This window comes from Anomaloglossus baeobatrachus, chromosome 4 (genome assembly GCF_048569485.1).
Source record: "Anomaloglossus baeobatrachus isolate aAnoBae1 chromosome 4, aAnoBae1.hap1, whole genome shotgun sequence".
Classification (NCBI taxonomy): domain Eukaryota; kingdom Metazoa; phylum Chordata; class Amphibia; order Anura; family Aromobatidae; genus Anomaloglossus; species Anomaloglossus baeobatrachus.
The window spans coordinates 308,293,349-308,314,789 of record NC_134356.1 but is presented as its reverse complement, the minus strand read 5'-3'; the positions used below and the strand labels follow the sequence as shown (position 1 = coordinate 308,314,789).

General features: G+C 40.2%; 1 protein-coding gene across 1 annotated transcript in view; it reads right to left on the bottom strand.

Moving 5' to 3' along the window:
- Window positions 1-21,441, bottom strand: part of NELL2 (neural EGFL like 2) — a 461,689-nt gene that overhangs the window by 115,617 nt on the left and 324,631 nt on the right. The window contains exon 13 of the mRNA XM_075344966.1: window positions 7,958-8,083. Within this exon, the coding sequence (XP_075201081.1) occupies window positions 7,958-8,083 (126 nt within the window). The remainder of the gene's footprint in view (window positions 1-7,957; window positions 8,084-21,441) is intronic.

Below are 21,441 nucleotides of genomic sequence, written 5' to 3'. Positions count from 1 at the left end.
ATATACTGCCATAAGGAGACATGTATCACCATTGAATGGTTCCCTTTTTCTCCCTGGGCCTCCTGATGAACCGGATTAGAGGGCGGAGAAACGCGTCGAGGCAGTGCAGATGCACTTAAAAAAGGGAAGTTAATATTTTGCCTAATATAATGATATTTAGTCATTTTTAATGAGTGTATATACTGGTATTATTCCAGGGTTTGGGATTTGCTGAATGCAAGTTAAAAATATTGTTTAGGTTGGTTTGGTTTATGGATCTGTAACCCCTGTATATAAATCAATGACCATGTGAATTGGAGCATATTAAAGGGATATGAGTAACAGGGTATTATAATATCTTAACCTTTGCCCTCTTTTTGAGATCTATTGAGGGTTCTGTAAGGCCAACCAATAATTTTAGTATTTTGCATAGGCACTCTCATTTGTCCTTATATGGTAGGGAAATTATCAGGGTAAGTGGGGGACAGCCACCGAGGAACGGGGGCGCCCAGTTACGTTAAGGCGGTATTACATCCGTCGGTAGGAAGGAGTGAGGTGGTAGGTCCATAATAGGGTCACTTTAATCCCTCTTGGGACCCCATACTCCAATTTGTTGTTCTTTATTGTATCATAATTTCCTTTGATTAGGGGTGGCATCCCTGGTGTATTTTTATACTACCCTTGATATTTTCTGTACAGGTGAATCACTTGGGAAATTTTAAGAAGTATTTAATAAAATAGAATTTTAAAGGGATTGTTTTTTCACTTTATATGTACTTTTGACTATCCTGAAACGATTTGATTTGTTAGCCTCAGCTCTAAACTCACCAAGTATCATGGCGACTTCTAACCCTGTTCACACTGCAGAATCTGACACGCGACCTGGTGCTTTTGATTTCCTCAGTCAGACTCAAGCGTCAACCTGTTGTATGCTTTGTAGTAATCAGTCTAGCAGGAGTTAATTTCTGCTTTCCTGTGGATTGCTGCTTGGGTCACAGGTTACTGGAGACCTAGCATAGCCGTCTCTACTCTTTAAAAGAAGGTGGAGCCTGTTCTTCCATGTTGATTACAGATTCATTTGCAATACCGGTCCTTGTACTATGGTGAATCTGTTCTGGTGTTCTCCTGTGTGTTATTTGGTGTATTGTGGAAATAACCTCATCTTTTTATTTCCTCCCTGATTCTTAATTTCCTCCTAAGCACATATTGTCTTAGCTGTGTGTGTGTGTGTGTGTGTGTGTATGTGTGTGTGTGTGTGTGTGTGTGTGTGTGTGTGTGTGTGTGTGTGTGTGTGTGTGTATGTGTGTGTGTGTATGTGTATGTGTGTGGGTGTGTGTGTGTGTGTGTGTGTGTGTGTGTTATGAGTTTGAATTTTGTTTTTTTTCCCTGTCTCTCTATTTGTGTGGGATAAAACCACTCCTGTCCTGGCCCTCTCTGGGTGTGAATGGGTATAGACCAGGGCTATTCAGAAGCTAGGGTTCGGAAGGCGTCACCATTAGATGTATCTTTGGGAACAGGGACAGCTAGGGCCACCCTAGCCTGAGGGACAGTGTAGACACCCCCATTCCAAGTTACCTCGTCACATTCAGTGACATATTTACTGCATTTGACTCCATGGATGTTTTCAAGTGACAAAATCATCTCTACACCTGTAGATGAATTTCCAGAGGGATGTAATCTCCATAATGAAGTTACTTGAGGGGGCTTCTGCTGTTCTGGCACTTAGGAGCTCTGCAAATGGAGTCCACAAACTATTTTAGGAAAAAGTGTGCTCCAAAAGTCAAATTATACTCCTTCCTTCCCAAGCCTCACCGTGTGGTAAAACAGTACTGTTCAGTCACATGTGGGGTATTGCCATGTTCCAGAGAAATTGTATAGCACTCTATGGGACCTTTTTTTTTTACAAACTCCACCTGTGAAAACTGTAAATTTGAGGTTAAAACAAAATTTTAACAGTAAAAATGTAATTATTTTTTCTTCAACACCCAACTGTATAACATTTTGTGTTACACCTGTGGAGTCAATATGATCACTGCACCCCTAGATGAATTCACGGAGTGGTTGACTTTGTAAAGTGGTGTCAAATATCGGAGGTCTACTTTTCAGGCTAGTCGGGGGCGTTGCCAATGTGATATTGCGCCCCCAAGCTATTCCAACTAACTAAATCTGATCTCCAATATGGTGCCCCTTCCCTTCTGTGCTTTGCACTCTGCCTCAAAAGTAGTTTTTGATCACATATAGGGTATTGGCCAACTCAGGACAAATTTTGTAACAAATGTTATGGTCCATTTTTTCCTATTACCCTTTTTGAAAATGTTAACTTTGGGCCAAATCAACATTATATTGGAAAAATGGCAATCTTTTATTCTCATAGCCCAAAATTATACAATTTTGTAAATCACCTGAGGGTTAAAATTGCACACTACACATATAGGTAAATTCCTTGTGAGGTGTATTATCCAGTATGGGGTCAGTTGTGGGATTTCTTCTTTTTGGCATGCTAGGGGGATATGTTGTCCTTAATCTATTCCAGCCAAAATGGCGCTCCTTCCATCCCGAGCCCTGCCATGTGCCCAAACATTGGTTATTGTACTCAGGAGAAATTCCATAACAAATTGTATTGTGCATTTTCTCCTGTTACCCTTGTGAACAAAAAAATAGTAGGTAAAACATTTTTGTGGGAAATAAGTGATTTTTTTTTCACAGCTCAGTATTATAACTTTATGTGAGGCTCCTGGGGGTTCAAAGTGCTCACCACACATCTAGATAAATTCTTTGAGGGGTTTAGATTCCAAAATGGGGTCCATTGTGGGGGTTTCCACTGTTTAGGCACATCGGGGATCGGCAATAGTGATATGGTGTTCGCTAATGATTCCAGCTAAATTTGCATTGCAAAAGTTAAATGATGCTCCTTCCACTAAATATTTGGTATTGTTGTACTCAGGAGAAATTGCACAACAAATTTTATGGTGCATTTTCTCTTGTTACCCATGTGAAAATGGAAATTTTGGCGTTAAAGTAACAGTTTTATGGGAAAAGGTAAAATGTTAATGCTTCCTTTGACATTGCTTTATTTCCTGTGAAGTACATGAAGGGTTAACTTCTTGGATGTGGTTTTGAGCAGTGTGAGGGGTGCAGGTTTTAGAATGGTGTTACTTTTGGGTATTTTCTGTCACGTAGGCCTTTCAAAGTCACTTCAAATGTGATGTGGTCCCTAAAAATTGATTTGTAAAATTGTTTGATAGAAAAATGAGAAGTTGCTGTTAAAATTTTAACCCTTTTAACTCCGTAACAAAATAAAGAATAATGTTTAAAAAATGGTTCTGGTGTAAAGTAGAAATGTGGGAAATGTTATGTATTCAGTATTTTTTGTGACATAATTCTGTGGATTAAGGGCATAAAAATTCAGTTTAAAAATTGAAAAATATTCAGGAAATTTCCAATATTTTCACAAAAACATAAAAAATATCATCCTAAATTTACCACTGTCAATGCACAATGAGTTTTTAGTGAGTTTTCGATGCTGCTAATTTTTACTGTGTCAAAAATACAATATGTTACAGTTCAAGCAAAGTGGATGGGATTTATAGAAGTCTCAATAATTAGTAGAAAAGTTCATATGCTGATTACAAAAGAACCACAAAGCGGATTTTTTTCACCAAAGGTATGAATGTAATCTGCATTACATCATCAGTACAGCCATGTCTTTACTTTACATTACAAAATCGTGCTGACAGGATCTCTTTAAGGGCTTAAAAATGTGTACAATTCTGGTGCAATCCATGTTTGTGATAAATAGGAGGCACTATTCTTTTTGGGGGGGATTCTACAGATTAGCAAGTCTATGACTGCATAGATACATTTATGTGCATGCATGATCATTGAGAAATCCTGCATACACTACAGTTTTCCACTATTAAAAACAATGAATGAGATTCATAAAAAGTGAGCAAAGGAAATATGGAGCATTGTTAAAGGTGTTTTCCCACGAACAAAGTTAATTTTCAAAGTTGAATTTAATAAATAGATCTTACAATAATAATAATTTATACAATTTGATGTGTTTAAAAAAATGTTTTGGTGCTGACATAATCTTATATATGTGTCCCTGCTATGTACTGTGTAATCGCTGTGTCTGACCGTACAGGGGCATGGTCTGATCATACCACAGCTCCTGGGCAAGGGAGAACTCAAAAAAGAGTATACAGATAGTACAGTATGGGATCGTATCTGATTCTTTTTGTAAGGTAAAACATTATTTCCCTTCCTGTTTTTTAAAAAATATTTTACCTCATGGAAAGAATAATTTGTGATTCCCTGCTGTAAGGTCTACTCTGTATACTCTTTCACTTCCTCCCCAGCCCAAGAAATGTTGTATGATCAGACTGTGTTTCGCACACGGTCAGACACAGACATTACACAGTACATAGCAGGGACATATATAAGATTATCTCTGCACAGGAACATTTTTTTAAATACATACTATTGTAGAAATTATTATTATTATAAGATCTATTGATTAAAATCAACTTTCAAATTAACGTTGTTCGTGGGAAAAACCCTTTAAGCTCTGACCAATCGAGATACTGCTGTTTTAGTTGCAAAGCTGAATGCTCCATCTTATTTCTTGCAGCACTTTTGATAAATGTCCTTCCAAATGCTCCAGTGTTGTTCGGAAAAAGGAGAAGGAATCTGACTATGTTAAATGCAGGACTTCCTTTACAAAACAGTAATCTGATCATCCTCAGACTTTTCCTTTTTTCATTCCTTTTTGGGGGGAAATGAAAAAAAAACAGTTTTTCATGCATATACTACAGGGTGGGCCATTTATATGGATACATCTAAATAAAATGGGAATGGTTGGTGATATCACTGATCCATTTTGGATCCAACTTTATTTTTTCCAATGGGAAGAGGGTCATGTAACACATCAAACTTATTGAGAATTTCACAAGAAAAACAATGGTGTGCTTTTTTAATGTAACTTTATTTATTTATTAGTTATTTACAATTTTATGACCACTTTTAAAATGTGTTCAAAGTGCTTCCCATTGTGTTGATTTGTCAATGCAACCCCCTTGTCCCACTCTTGACACACTGATCACAACATTGCAGAAGAAATGCTAGCATAGGCTTCCAGTATCCATTGTTTCAGAGGCAGCACATCTTGTATCTTCACAGCATAGTCAATTGCCTTCGGATGACCCCAAAGATAAAAGTCTAAGGGGTTCAGATCGGGAGACCTTGGTGGCCATTCAACTGGCCCATGATGACCAATCCACTTTCCAGAACAGTGCTCATGAAGGAATGCTCGGACCTGACAACCATAATATGGTGGTGCATTGACAAGCCAACACATAAATGGCCCACCCTTAGATCTGTTCTTCATTCATTTTTGGTCTGTGTATCTATTTCTACAACAAGTGCAGCATCTGTTTTTCATCTTGTATGAAAAAATAATACTAAAACACTGCCAAGCTTCTCAGACCCAATAAAAGGTAAAACACAAACAATGATTGGAAGACATCTAGAAGAGTGCTCTCCGTTTTTTTTCATAGACCTAGTGATATGACTGGGCAAGCTACCTCCATGATTTCGATCAAAAACGGACGTCGGTGTATTTTTTAAAACACAAAGAAAAAACAGGGACATGGAAACATCCGCGTAGACCATAATGGATACATGAGCTGTTCGTCCAAAAAACAGATAGAAAATGTACCTGAAAAATGGAAGTCTGAATAAGGCCTAACTCATTTTACTTTCTTTTACAACTTTTACAAATTTTTCCTACAGTAATAAGCTATAAAATCAGCCAAAAGGATGCCTGCGGAGAAAATCTGAATAAAGAGAAACAGTCTTTCCTTTTTTCAGCACAATGTCTTAAAATATTTAATATAGCGAATGAATCATACAAAGGTAAAATTGAATCAGAGAAGAAAAACCTTAAGTAAATTTCCTCAGCAAATGTTTTAATGCAGCATATAATAAGATTGCAAGCTTTTTACATCATTTTTACATTTATATTGTTATTCAAATTACTATAGGAAATGTACTATTCATTTCTGTACTTTCTGTACACAGATAAAAGCACATATTCCATGAAAGAGAAATAGCTTTTCCATTTGCTTCCAACAGAACTAGCCATGTGTTACAATTTCTGTCAAATCGCTACACCACAAAAGCACCAAGGGCCTTTAGTGATCAAAGGATTCATCTTACTAGTGATCTGTTAGTATTGCCTGCAGATATTTTTAATTGCCTTTCAGTAATTAGTTGCCTGTATATTTCATAGCTGGCTAGATCAAATATGTAAAGTAACTTTAGATCTTGTCTGCACCGGATGTGAACTCTTTCCACTTTAGAGTTAATCATTAATGCAGTAATGTGCGAAAACCATGGACAATAAATCAGCTCTACAAAGCAGACTTACAATTTTAGACCAACAACCTCTTCTGAGGCCAGCACTGACTAACGGTGCCTGCATTGTCTGCCTGCCTGCTTTCCATACAGTGAAGCTGAGAGTTAAAAGGGGTTGTGTGCCGCCTCTCATTTTCTTACCTGCCAGGTTTTGGAAGCCATCCAAATCCTGGCAGATATTGTGCACAGATACTATTAATTAGAACGGAAGCCTGCCAAGTGTCGGCCAGTTGTTTCAGCATCTGTCCCAACCAGCAACTCCACTCCCCTGATGCAGAACTGGCATTGAACAAACCCTTAAAAAATTAGAACTATTCATCCCACATTAAACCACTGCAACCTCTGCAGGGTGTCTATGAGGCAATATTCAAGTTTTTGATGTCGTTTTTGAAGCCAAAATGCAGGAGTGGATTGAAAAGATGAAGTCTTAATCTTTTCTTTAGAGGAGTCTTCCACTTATGATGCATTTTTGGTTTTAACATCAATGCATAAAGAAAGCTGAATGTGGAAACCCAGCCTAAAGCCTCATTCAGGCATCCAATTTTTTCATATAAGTGCTACCTGTGGTTTTCACGGACAGCACTTTTATATGTGATAGTCTATGGAATAATTCACATGTTAGAGATTTTTCGATGACCATAAAATGTGCAGAAAATCAGCAATGCAAGTATATGGGTCAATGAAAAAAAATAGATGCATGTGCAGTCTGATTTTCATGTACTGTCAGAATGGAAAAGTTCATTCTGAATAACATATTCTGACAAAGTCTGATAACAAAAAATCTGGTCAATTTTTATTGTATGTGAAACAATTGCACAGCTGAATGAGCTCTTATGATGTGTTCACATTGAATTTCTTTCAGGTGTTTTTGGAGCAGAAACTCTCCAATCAAAACTTCTCATGGTTTTTGGAGCATTTAAGGCTGGATTCACACTTGGATCGCATCGCACTGCCCGGACCGGCCGGCGGCTATCCTGATGGGAGTGTGTCATCTAAATAGAAATACATGCAGCTGACACACTCTTGTCAGGAGAGCCGCCGGCCGGTCCAAGCGATGTGATCTGATCCTTTCGCGAATTACACGCTAGTGTGACTCCAGCCTAAGTGTCAGAAACTCCTGAAAAAAACAACTCAGTGTGAACATACTCTTAGGCTGGAGTGACACTTACGTTTGACTCGTGCAAGGATCAGATCGCATCACCCGGACCAGCTGGCGGCTCTCCTGACAGGGGTGGGTCAGCTGCATGTATTTCTATGTAGCTGATACACTGTCAGGAGAATCGCTGACCGGTTGAGGCAGTTTGATGCAATTGTCGCGCAAGTCACACGCAAGTCTCATTCACAAATCTGTGTATAGACCACGATGCACAGACTGGCTGCAGGTCTCCTGACCCAAATTTGACAGCCTCATTTATTCCTACATGTTACATGAATGTCTGAATGAGACTTTAATATAGTGAATGAGACTTTAGACTGTTTAAGAAACATGCAGAAAATCTTATAGATTGACAAACAGTTAGGGTTACATTACAATTATAGACATGCCTAAATTTTTCCATACCTGTACAGGAATAGTCATCAATTTTGATGTAGCCTGTTTGGCAAATGCACATGAACGATCCTGGTGTATTCACACAGATAGTATTCTCCCGGCAGTAATGGCGACCTTCGGCACACTCATCAATATCTGATAATTTTGAAAAACAAATAGCATTAAAATGTTTTTCCACCATAGGTATTGGATAGCTTTATTATAAATAGAAAGTTAAGTTTGTTATTGTTTCCAAACTTAGGATTTTATTTATTAATAATAATTGTGATGATCAAAGCTTGTGTCAATGTATCAAGTTATATACTATAACAAAGCAAAGGGGAATCTGCAATAGATTCAATACACAGAATCTTAAAGAAGAGCATCATATCAGTTGTAGTAAACACTTGTGTCCCCAAAGAAATAACAATTCTGGAGAACTTCTTATTTACACTTTGGGCCCGATTCATTACTACATTTGCCCATTTTTTTGTTGAGTCTTTGGTGTTTTGCACCTTCATTTAGTTTACATCAAACTTATTTTCCTATTTACACCTTATTTTAAGTTAATTCTATATGCGTTTTTCATTTGTGGTTTAGGGTTTCCAGATGTTTTCTCACAATTCATCATTTTCAGCTTTTCAAAACGTGTCAAAACTTATTGCAAGTTTACTCCAGGTCTCCAGGAGTGATTTCACGTAAACCAAATTTTTTTTTTTAGCTTATTATGCAACATTTTGCAATATGTGTAACTTTTAAAGCGAAAAAACAAATGTTAAAAAATGTCAAATATAATTTTTTATTATACGCAAAATTCATGAATCCTGTGCACCATTGTGATGAATTTGGGGTATGAAAATATCAACAGATGTCATAAAATGTAAAAAAAAAATAAAAGCAATTAAAAAAAACGCAAATGATGAGAATCGGTTTCTTTGTGTTGTGTGGTTCTTCTGTTATTCCTTCTAGAGATTCAGGAATATTTCGACACCTGGGTGATACCATTCTATGTCTCAAAGGGGCGTGTCCAATATAATCTGAACTAATTGGACAATGTCAGTGTATACAGGGAGACGTGCCTAATTAGTAAAACCCAGTTGTAAAATTAGCCATAAATTTCTAGGAAAAAATAAGTGAACAGCACAATTTCTAAGCAAAGATGCACCAGCGTTTTTTTTTTCTTTGTTTTTTTTTATTCTTCATAGGAAAAACAATTATTGACTACCCAGAAATATCACAAGAGTTAACAGGTTTTTGCTTCCCAGTTCATATCAGGATTTGTAATGTTATTAATATTTCATTTGTCTGAGATAAGGGGCAGAACAAATGGTCCTTGCACATTTTTATACAGAATGCACAGCAGTCATCAGCACAGAACAGCTTCACACATTTTCAGATCAAAGTCATGAATGCTGAACTGTATCAGAAAGCCGCATTTTTTGTATATAAATTTATAGGAAATTGCTATTTGCACAAAGTCATCCCTTTCCGTGGCACTGCATAAAGTCAAACATTTATCTTCTAGATAAATGGTATCAGTCCTGGGCAAATAACCTGTGCCGGGAGCTTACCCCTACTAACTGACAAATGCCACAGTATGCAATGATTTCAAGAAGAGCTATCATCAGGTCCAAAGTGGACATTTTCTCCTTATTTTATTCCTGCTGATCCCTGGAGAATTCAGATTTTTTTTTAAAACCGCTATATGGTCCCAGAGATATAGGACTTTTTATTTAGTGTGGTCAATATGCACATTTTTATGACCTTTACAAGGGAGTGTGCTCACCAGATTATCTGGGGGGGTGTCTTTTGCTGTTTTGTGCAATTACCCAGTGAGCAACGTCCCTTGGTAAAGACCATAAAAATAGGGTGCGTTAAATGAAGAGTCCCATATCTCTGGGGTAGTATTAGCACTGCTTCATAGTCATCGAATATCAGGGAACGAGATGCTCGGTACTCAATTGACTATCATGCAGGTGCTCTCATTATGATCGACTTCCTGCCCGACATAATATCTCTCTTTAGTTTTTCCGGAAGCTGGGCACGAGAGAGAGAGAAAGATGAGAGAGACAAAGAGAGAGACAGAGCTCATCCCCGGCCCTCCTGTTAGGGGCTTCCGGTAAAATGTTTGAGTTTCTCATTGACATCTAATATACTCGTTACTCGGGTCGAGCCTGTCCGGGCTTCCAACCGGCTCGATGAGAGTACCAAGCATTTGAGCATTTTAGTGTTTGTTCATCACTAGTAACTGCACCTATTCACTGACAGCCCTTCCTACTGTCTTTCACGTCTACACATCTTTAATTTTTGTTTTTAAATTACATATATGCTTAATATCATATACAGCGTCGACTCAAAGGGGATGTCCACCTCAGGGGGCATTTGTCTTGCTTAAATACATATATTTGGGGCCAAAAACTATTTTTGCATTTCAAGTTCATTAAAAATTTTGCACCATTTTGCCTTTACAGCCTCTTCATTGAACTTTGATGTGGCTTCTTGTCATACATCAGCAGAAAGCAGCTCAGAAAAAGAGTTGGAAACTTTCCAACTGGACCATTAGAACAAGTTCACGAATAATTTTCTGTTAACCCATTCAGCAGCGAGGAATAGGCAGTGCAACACAGAGGCTATTGAAGTCACAAATGCACAACTTTTTTTTAACCCCTTCACGACCGCGGGCAGTAAAATTACGTCCTATTTTAACGTGACTTAACGACCAGGGACGTAATTTTACTGCCTAAACTTCATTTGATTGCCGTGGCCATAGCAACGGCTTTCAAATGATGTCCCCTGCTGTTTCTTACAGCAGGGGACCTTTGCTTGACCCCATGGGGGGTGGCATCACCACCCCCCATAGGCAATCGATGTGATTGGCTGTTCAAATCGGAACCGCCAATCACATTGATCACGCTGTTTTCGGCAAAAAAAAATGCCAAAAATAGTGTGATCTTGTAAAATCCAGCTAGGACCGGGGCTGCAGCAGCTACGATCATTGGCTGGAAGCAAGCAGACACCGTGGCCCCCCCCTGCAGCACTGATTGGAGCGATCGTGCTATGACGCGCAATCGCTCCAATCAGCGTGCAGTGGGGCGGTCTAATCTGCCAGTGGCCGCCCTCACCAGGCCTGTGCTGGTCTGGGGACCCTCCCCCAACATGTCTGCAGCGTGCAGCACTGGCTGATACTAGTGGTACCAAGCCACCGCTGCTGCTGCCGCTGCTGTCACGTCACGTCACGGAGCAGGAGCGGTGAGTATTGTGCTCACCTTGCAGCCCCTGCGCGCTTCCGTAATGGCCCCTGCTCGTGCCCCCCTGCGATCTGCCCCCCCCCGACATCCCGATCTGCCCCCCCGACATCCCGATCTGCCCCCCGCCATCTCTATTCTGCAGCTCCTCCGGTATCCCTCCTCCCCTGCTCTCTTGCAGCACCTGCGCGCTCTTGTGATTTCCTCCTGTGCGCTCCCGTAATGGCCCCTGCCCGTGCCCCCCTGTGATCTGCCCCCCGCCATCCCAATCTGCCCCCCCGACATCCCGATCTGCCCCCGCACATCCCGATCTGCCCCCCCGACATCCCGATATGCCCCCCCCGACATCCCGATCTGCCCCCCCCGACATCCCGATCTGCCCCCAGACATCCCGATCTGCCCCCAGACATCCCGATCTGCCCACAGACATCCCGATCTGCCTCCAGACATCCCGATCTGCCCCCCGACATCCCGGTCTGCCCCCCGACATCCCAGTCTGCCCCCCGACATCCCAATCTGCCGGCCTCCCCCGTGATCTCTATTCTGCAGCTCCTCCGGTATCTCCCTCCTCTGCTCTCCCCCTCTGCTCTCCCCCTCCCCCTCTGCTGTCCCCCTCTGCTGTCCCCGTCCCCCTCTGCTGTCCCCCCGACGTCCTCTTACCTGTCTTCACCGGCCGATCACATCTGCCTCCATCGCTGGGTCCTTCTTCCTGGGTCTTCTGCTGAGCTGTCCAACTTCCTAACTTCCTGCCTGCTGGCTGCTGCTGTAAAGCTGTTCCTTGCCTTCTGTTCCTCCTGCTAATCCTCTGGGTACTGTGAGTATAACTTTTTTTTTTTTCTTTTTTTTCCTCTATCCCCTTTCTATTTTTACACCTCATGCGTCCGTGCGTCCCGCCGAGCGCTGATCAGGGATGCAGATAACGTATCTGCATCCGTGGTCATTTTTCGGCGGGACTTTTTTTCCCGTATTCTCGACGCTTTTTGTATCGCATCTGTCCGTGCGTCCCGCCGAGCACTGATCAGGGATGCACATAACGGATCGACATCCCTGCTCAATTTTTGGCGTGACAAAAAGCATCGGGGATACGGAAAAAAAAGTCACGCCAAAAATTGAGCAGGGATGCCGATCCGTTATGTGCATCCCTGATCAGCGCTCGGCGGGACGCACGGACTGATGCAATACAAAAAGCGTCGGGGATACGGAAAAAAAAGTATCGCATCTGTCCGTGCGTCCCGCTGAGCGCGGATCAACATCCCTGCTCAATTTTTGGCGTGACTTTTTTTTTTCCGTATCCCCAGCGCTTTTTGTATCTCATCCGACCGTGCTTCCTGCAGCGGCCGATCAGTGCACCGCGTCTGTGCGTTTGAAAAGTCAAATGGCGTTCCTTCTCTTCTGAGCCCCGCCATGCGCCCAACAATTACTTTCCACCACATGTAAGGTATCTGCGTACTCAGGAGAAAATGGACAATACGTTTTATGGTGCATTTTTTCCTGATACCCTTGTGAAAAAAAAGCTACCTAGTTGAAGCAACAGTTTTGTGGTAAAACATTTTTTTTTTCTTTTCACGGCTCAACGTTATAAACTTCTGTGAAGCCCCCAGGTGTTCAAAGTGCTCACCAAACATCTAGAAAAATTATTTGAGGGCTCTAGTTTCCAAAATGGGGTCACTTGTGGGGAGCTCCATTGTTTAGGTACCTCAGGGGGTCTTCAAACCTGACATGGCGTCCGCTAATGAGTGCAGCTAATTTTGCATTCAAATGGCGCTCCTTGCCTTCCGAGCACTGCCGTGTGTCCAAACATTTGATTTCCACCACATATGAGATATCTGCGTACTCAGGAGAAAATGGACAATACATTTTTATGTTGCATTTTTTCCCGATACCCTTGTGAAAAAAAAGCTACCTAGTTGAAGCAACAGTTTTGTGGTAAAAAAAAAAAAATTTCTTTTCACGGCTCAACGTTATAAACTTCTGTGAAGCCCCTGGGTGTTCAAAGTGCTCATCAAACATCTAGAAAAAAAATTTGAGGGCTCTAGTTTCCAAAATGGGGTCACTTGTGGGGGAGCTCCATTGTTTAGGCACCTCAGGGGGTCTTCAAACCCGACATGGCGTCCGCTAATTAGTGCAGCTAATTTTGCATTCAAAAATTCAAATGGCGCTCCTTGCCTTCCGAGCACTGCCGTGTGTCCAAACATTTGATTTCCACCACATATGAGATATCTGCGTACTCAGGAGAAAATGGATAATACATTTTATGTTGCATTTTTTCCCGATACCCTTGTGAAAAAAAAGCTACCTAGTTGAAGCAACAGTTTTGTGGTAAAAAATTTTTTTTTTCTTTTCACGGCTCAACGTTATAAACTTCTGTGAAGCCCCCAGGTGTTCAAAGTGCTCATCAAACATCTAGAAAAAATATTTGAGAGCTCCAGTTTCCAAAATGGGGTCACTTGTGGGGGAGCTCCATTGTTTAGGCACCTTAGGGGGTCTTCAAACCCGACATGGCGTCCGCTAATGAGTGCAGCTAATTTTGTGTTCAAAAATTCAAATGGCGCTCCTTGCCTTTCGACCTCTGCCGTGCACCCAAACAATTGATTTTTACCCCATATGGGGTATCAGCGTACTCAGGAGAAAATGCACAATAAATTGTAGGGTGCACTTTCTCTTTTCTCCCTTGTAAAAATGAAAATTTTATGGCTAAAGTAACATTTTTGTGTTAAAAAGTAAAATTTTCATTTTTTCCTTCCACATTGCTTTGGTTCCTGTGACGCACCTAAAGGGTTAATGAACTTCTTGGATGTGGTTTTGAGCAGTGTGAGGGGTGCAGTTTTTAGAATGGGGTCACTTTTGGGTATTTTCTGTCACCTCGGCCTCTCAAAGTCACTTCAAATGTGATGTGGTCCCTAAAAAAAATATTTTGTAAATTTTGTTGGAAAAATTAGAAATTGGTGATGAACTTTGACCCCTTCTAACTTCCTAATGAAAAAAAAATTTCTTTCGAAAATTGCGCTGATGTAAAGTTCACAAGTGGGAAATGTTATTTAGTAACTATTTTGTGTGACATATCTCTCAGATTTATGGGCATAAATTTTCAAAGTTTGAAAATTGCGAAATTTTCCAAATTTTCGCACAATTTCCTAAATTTTCACAAATAAACGCAAAAAGTATCGGCCTAAATTTAACACTGACATAAAGTACAATATGTCACGAAAAAACCAATGTCAGAATCGCCAGGATCCGTTGAAGCGTTCCGGAGTTATAACCTGTCAAAGTGACACTGGTCAGAATTGCAAAAAATGGCCCGGTCATTAGGGTGTTTTAGTGGCCGGGGGTGAAGGGGTTAATTAAATCCACTTACAAACAAGGGGCTTTAGCCCAAAATACATACATTTAGGAAAAAAATGTCCCCAAAAATGGACAACCCATTTATGGTCTTTTGAATATATTTTTTAATCATTTTTAGACAGTGTCAGCTGATGTTCACTACATTGTTATATGCCTTCCTTGGTGTGATATTCCACCTCTTATTGCCAGATATTGCTTATTTGACATGTTATGCAAATGCAATGTTTTAGTTTTATAGAACATTTTTTTTATTCTATTGTCATAGATAACACCGCACATAGAAGTTGCAATCTTTTAAAAATTAGTCCTTCTCTCATCAAAGGACCATGTCCCATTCACCATAGCAGCTAAAACTTTAGGAATGGAGCTAGTTCTATCTGATGTGCAGCAATAAAACCCTATTGCTTCAGATTACCATGTAGATAAGGCCCTGTGCGTAAACTGTGTTTTAGCCGCGGATATGCCACGTTTTTTGCTGCAGAATTGGTGCGTTTTTATTCATGAAGTTCATGTAGTCCTTCCCCATCAAAGTCTATGAGAAATCCAAAATACTGTGCGCACACTGCGGTTTTTTTTCCCTGCAGATTTTCTGCAGCAAAAAGAAGCAGCATGTTACTTCTTTTCCGCAGGTACCTGCAGTTTTCCCTGTATTTTGCCATTGATAATGATTAAAAACCACAGGAACAAAACCAAAGTAAAACCGCACCAAAACCACAACAAAACCGCAACAAACTGCGGTAAAACCGGATGCAGATTTTCGGTGCGTTTTTTTGCAGCAGGTGCGGAATTCTGCCAGAGGGTGTGTATTTGGCTGAAGAAACACATCTACCCAGTGCGCACGGAGCCTAAGCTGGGTTTACACCAGAGGATATGTGGCTGAAATATTTAATAGCTTGTTTAGAACACAATTCTTATGCATAGAAAACTATCAATAATATAGATTGTTGCATGGCATAGACTGTTGTTCTCGGCAGCACATTGCCCAGTCTATACAGGACAATGTGCTGCGGAGAATGATGATTTTTTTTTTTACCCCTACACGCAATGGCTATTTTCCGTTTTTGCGCTTTTAACTTTTCCTCTCCTTATTCCAAGAACCCTAACGTTTTCTAATGTTCCATCAATTTATACATATGAGGGCTAATTTTTTGCTGGATGAATTGTACTTTTCAATGACACCATTCATTCTGCCACACATTGTTGTGTAAAATAAATTCCAAGTGCGATGAAATTGCCAAAATTAAAAAGTGCAATGCCACAATTATTTTTTGTTAAGTTTTATTTACAGTGTTTACTAAATGGTAAAACTGACCTGGTAGCATGACTCCTCAGGTCAGTACAAGGACGAAAACAGATGTGCATAGTTTTGTTTTTTTCCTTTAGGTGATGAAACAAAATTCAGAAATTTATGGGAAAAAAAAATGTTGCTTTTGTTATCATTTTCCAAGATCCATAACTTTCTCAAGCTTTGATTGCCTCTTATTGCATTTTATTGGTATTTATTGATTTATTGATTTTTATATGTTGCGGCGTTTTTTCCCGTTATGTTGTTTACCGATCAGATTAATACATTTTATATTTTGATAGATCAGACATTTCTGAACAGAGTGATACCAAATATGTGTATTTTTTATTGTTTTATTTTTAATAGTGTAAAAAGGGGGTGATTTGAACTTTTGTGGTGGGGAACTTTTGTTTTGTATTTTTTAAAACTATTTTAAATTTTTTTATTGTACTTGCTAGTCCCCGAAGGGGACTTGAAGCTGCGTAGGTTCAATCAGCACAGCTCTGTATAGATGAAATCATGATCTATGAACGCCATCTCACAGCCATCCATCAGAGTAAGATCATAAGGACAGATACAGGGGTCATCAGCTGGCCCCTGGCTGTCGTCACAACCCATCGGCACCCTGTGATCACTTTACAGGTGCACTGATGGGAGCAGGGATTGGCGTGCTACCCATCAGCACGTGTTAAATCCCGCTGTCAGAGATGGACAGTGGGATTTAACTGATTAACAGCCATGGATGGATCTACAATCCATCTGTGGCTGCTAGAATAAATGAGCTGTCATATGGAAAGATGCGGTCTCAGCGTGTGGGCCCACATCAAAGGAAGGGACATGGCTTATGACATAAAATAGTCATATGTTGTGAAGGGGTTACAATGACAAAATGAACAATTATTTCACTCGTTCGTCGTGCAATTGTCAGGCTGTTCACATTTGCCGATTAATGGTAAACAAGCATTCCTAAGAATACTAAGGGTACTTTCACACTTGCGTTGTTTTCCTTCAGTTGCAATCCGCCAATTTGGAAAACAGCGGAATCCATTAACGGATTCCGCTGTTTCCCATAGACTTGTATGGATGACTGATTGTGCCAAAAGTACCTGTGTTGCTTCCGCTGCCGACGCTACGTTGCTTCCGCCGAGCGGAAGGAACGCAGTATGTAACATTAATTGCTTGCGTTAAAATGACGCTGAGCGGTGGATTCCGTTACATCAGTCAATAGTTATAATGGATCCCTATGGTGGCGGATTCCATTGCAAAGTGCTTTACAATGGAATCCGCCGCTGGATTCCGCTAATTTCTACTGAGCATGCCCAAAATGAAAAAAATGGAAAAAAAAAACAAAAACGGAGCCGACGCATTCCGTTAGACGGACGCCTAACGGACGCCAAACAGATGCAACAGGTCCGTTATTTCACAGGAATCAGCTAACGGATTCAAGTGAAATAATGGACCCGTTGCATCCATTCACAACACAAAAATAATGGATGCGTCAAAACAACGCAGCAATGGACCCAGCGGATTCAACCCAACGCAAGTGTGAAACTATCCTTATTCACAATAATCCACAAGTGAAATCACCTTCATATAAGTCATATCAAATCTGTCCATTAGACCAAGCCACACACTCATGCTACATTCAAAAAATGCCCCGGGAATGCGGTCATTGTATACTTTGCTTAAAAGTAGGTGACATATTTTTACTCAATGCCTTGCAGACCCTTTTCTTCTTAGGGGCCCTTTGCACACTATGACATCGCAGGTGCGATGTCGGTGGGGTCAAATTGAAAGTGACGCACATCCGGTGTCACTCTCGACATCGTAGTGTGTAAATCATTTTAACTATGATTACCGAGCGCAAAAGCGTCGGTATCGTATGATCGGTGTAGTGTCGGTCATTTTCATTATTTTAGCTGCTGCGACGGTACGATGTTGTTCCTCGTTCCTGCGGCAGCACACATCGCTGTGTATAAAGCCGCAGGAGCAAGGAACCTCACCTTACCTGCGTCCCGGCTGCAATGAGGAAGTAAGGAGGTGGGCGGGATGTTTACGTCCTGCTCATCTCCGCTCCTCCGCTTCTATTGGCCGCCTGCCGTGTGACGTCGCTGTGACGCCACACGACCTGCCCCCTTAGGAAGGAGGCGGGTCGCCGGCCAGAGCGACATCGCAGGGCAAGTGAGTGCATGTGAAGCTGCCGTAGCGATAATGTTCGCTATGGCAGCTATCACCATGATATCGCAGCTGCGATGGGGGCGGGGACTATCGCGCTCGGCATCATAGCATCAGCTTGTGATGTCGTAGTGTGCGAAGGGCCCCTAAGAGTCAATTCTATCATAGCCACATTTTGGTGCATCTATAGCCAGTGCAATATGAGTTCTGCCTAGGCTTCAATTCAATGACCATCTGGTTTTGCAAATGATTGTATACAGTCTAATTTAGTTATGATGATTTACGAGTTAATTGGATCCTGACAAGAAGAATTAATGTTGTAACTTGACAAGCATCTGTGCACTTTGCTTGTAAACTGGTGATTTTGATGCCAGTATATCATGTGCTAAGACCACGGAGTGACTGTACTATATTGATGCCCATCCAAATATTAAAAAACATAATAATAGTTATAATTATATATTAATACTTATTGGTAGCACAGAGTGTGTTTTTGTTGAGCTTTTGGCAAACAAACTTTCATTTAGTTCTCTTTCTTTAGTTCTTGAGGTCTCTTCTGCAATCACTGTCTAACATAAGAAAAATTAATTTTATCCTCAAAAAGATAAATGATGGTGCTCCTACAAAGTCAAAATGTAATAAAGATTCCCAGGTCAAGGGCTCATTCAGGAATCAGTGATTTTTCTAATATACAAAAATTGGACTAATTTTCATCAGTATATTGGAACAAATTTTCATCAATCTGTCAGGGTCAGGGTGTCAGTTTATTTTTCTTATAGAAGCATCTCATCAAACAAACATAAAAATCAGACTGCACTGGACAATTTTTTTCATGGTCACATAGACTTCAATTGGCAGATTTGGTCTTTGGCTCAAATTCAGACCTGTCTACATGTTTTGGGCTGGATCACTAGGTTTTCTAACAACATGGAAAAGGGACCAGCCACATACACTACAGTTCAAAAGTATAGGGTCACTTAGATATGTCCTTATTTTTTAAAGAAAAGCACATTTTTTTCAATGAAGCCAACATTAAATTAAACAGAAATACACTCTACACGTTGTTAATGGGGTAAATGACTATTCTAGCTGCACATGTCTGGCTTTTAATTCAATATCTGAATAGGTGTATAGAGGCCCATTTCCAACAACCACCACTCCAATGTTCTAATGGTACATTGTGTTTGCTAACTGTGTTAGAAAGCTAATGGATGTTTAGCAATGTCAGCACAGCTGTAAAATATTTTGCTGATTAGAGAAGCTATAAAACTGAAATTCCCTTGAGTTAGTTAAGAATCTGGAGTATTACATTTGTTGGTTCCATTAAACTTTCAAAATGACCATAAAAAGAGAACTTTCATGTGAAACTCGACAATCTATTCTTGTTCTTAGAAATGAAGGATATTCCACATGGGAAATTGCCAAGAAATTGAAGATTTCCTTCAACGGTGTGTACTACTCCCTTCAGAAGAGAGCAGAAACAGGCTCTAACCAGAGTAGAAAGAGAAGTGAGAGGCCCCGCTGCACAACTGAGCAGTAAGACAAGTACATTAGAGTCTCTAGTTTGAGAAATCGACACCTCACAGGTCCTGAACTGGCAGCTTCATTAAATAGTATCCACAAAATGCCTGTGTCAATGTCTATAGTGAAGAGGCGACTCCGGAATGCTGGCCTTCAGGGCAGAGTGGCAAAGAATAAGCCATATCTGAGACTGGCTAATAAAAGGAAAAATAATAATATGGGCAAAAGAACACAGACATTGGACAGAGGAAGATTGGAAAAAAGTGTTATGGACAGACAAATTGAAGTTTGAAGTGTTTGGATCATACAGAAGAACATTTGTGAGAGGCAGAACAACTGAAAAGATGCTGGAAGAGTGCCTGACACCATCTGTCAAGCAAGGTGGAGGTAATGTGATGGTCTGAGGTTGCTTTGGTGCTAGTAAAGTGTGAGATTTGTACAAGGTAAAAGGGATTTTGAATAAGGAAGGCTATCACTCCATTTTGCAAAGCCATGCCATACCCTGTGGACAGCGCTTGATTGGAGCTATTTCAACCTACAACAGGACAATGACCCAAAGCACACCTCCAAATTATGCATGAACTATTTAGGGAAGAAGCAGGCAGCTGGTATTCTATCTGTAATGGAGTGGCCAGCCTAGTCACCAGATCTCAACCCTATAGAGCTGTTGTGGGAGCAGCTTGACCGTATGGTACGCAAAAAGTGAAGCATGGGGTGAAATATCTCCAGATTATCTCCGCAAATTAACAGCTAGAATGCCAAAGGTCTGCAAAGCTGTAATTGCTGCAAAGGAGCATTCTGTGACGAAAGCAAAGCTTGAAGGAGAAAATTATTATTTCACGTAAAAATCATTATTTCTAACCTAGTCAATAGTCAATGTCTGGACTATATTTTCTATTCATTATGCAACTCATTTGATAAATAAAAGTATGATTTGTCATGGAAAAGATAAAATTGTCTGGGTGACCCCAAACGTTTGAATTGTAGTGTATAATAGCAATGTTTAGAATTAGACTTAGGGTGAGAATGCACTTTGTATTTCCACTGTTTTTTGGTCCGTTTTGAGAAGCACCTTTTTTTTTGCCAAAATGCATCCGTTTTGATTTTCCAGCACAGTCAATGGAAAATGTTGATTTTCTGACCGCACTTTGCGTTTCTAACCGCTGCGTATAATTTGCATATTTTGTGGCAAAAACCATGCGTTCAAAGAAGGAGCATGTCAATTGTTTTTGCCATTTTAGGTCAGTTTTGATAACATGGGAGTCAATGAGAAATAGCAAAAACCAAGATTCCTGCAAATTCCTGCGTTTTACCTGCTTTTTCAGTGCAGAAAATATGCGTTTTGTAGTACCAAAACGCATGCTTTTTGGACATCAAAAAAATGATTTGATATGTCCCTTTACACACACACATAATCCGACAATTAAATTTAAGAAAAATATGCATTTATTGCTATTTTTGCGATAAAATCTATATTACCGCTATAATTTGATGAAATATATCTATTTTCATTATTTTTCCCATTAATATAGATATGATCCTTTTTTTCTCTTTTTTTCATTATGTTTGACTGTTTAAACTTTATTTAGCAGTGTCTTGATGTTCAAAACTCATCTGTCAAAACGCAGGTGAAAAAGCATGTAAGGCTATGTCCGCACGTTGCGTCGGAGTACCTGCAGTTTATTCTGCACGTTTTCCTTCCCTTGGTTTTTGACCAAATGGCTTTTGACCATTTTTAGCGCTAAAAACGCATGCGTTTTTACCGCGTTTTTAGTGCGTTTTTAGCGCTTTTTACCTGCGTTTTCACCTGCGTTTCTGCAGATGCGTTTTTGAGATCAAGACACTGAGAAATAAAGTTGAATTAGTCAAAAAGAATGAAAAAAGAAAAAAAAAGTAAAAAAAATTAACTTTTATTAAAACTATATGGGAAATTATCATTTTCAATG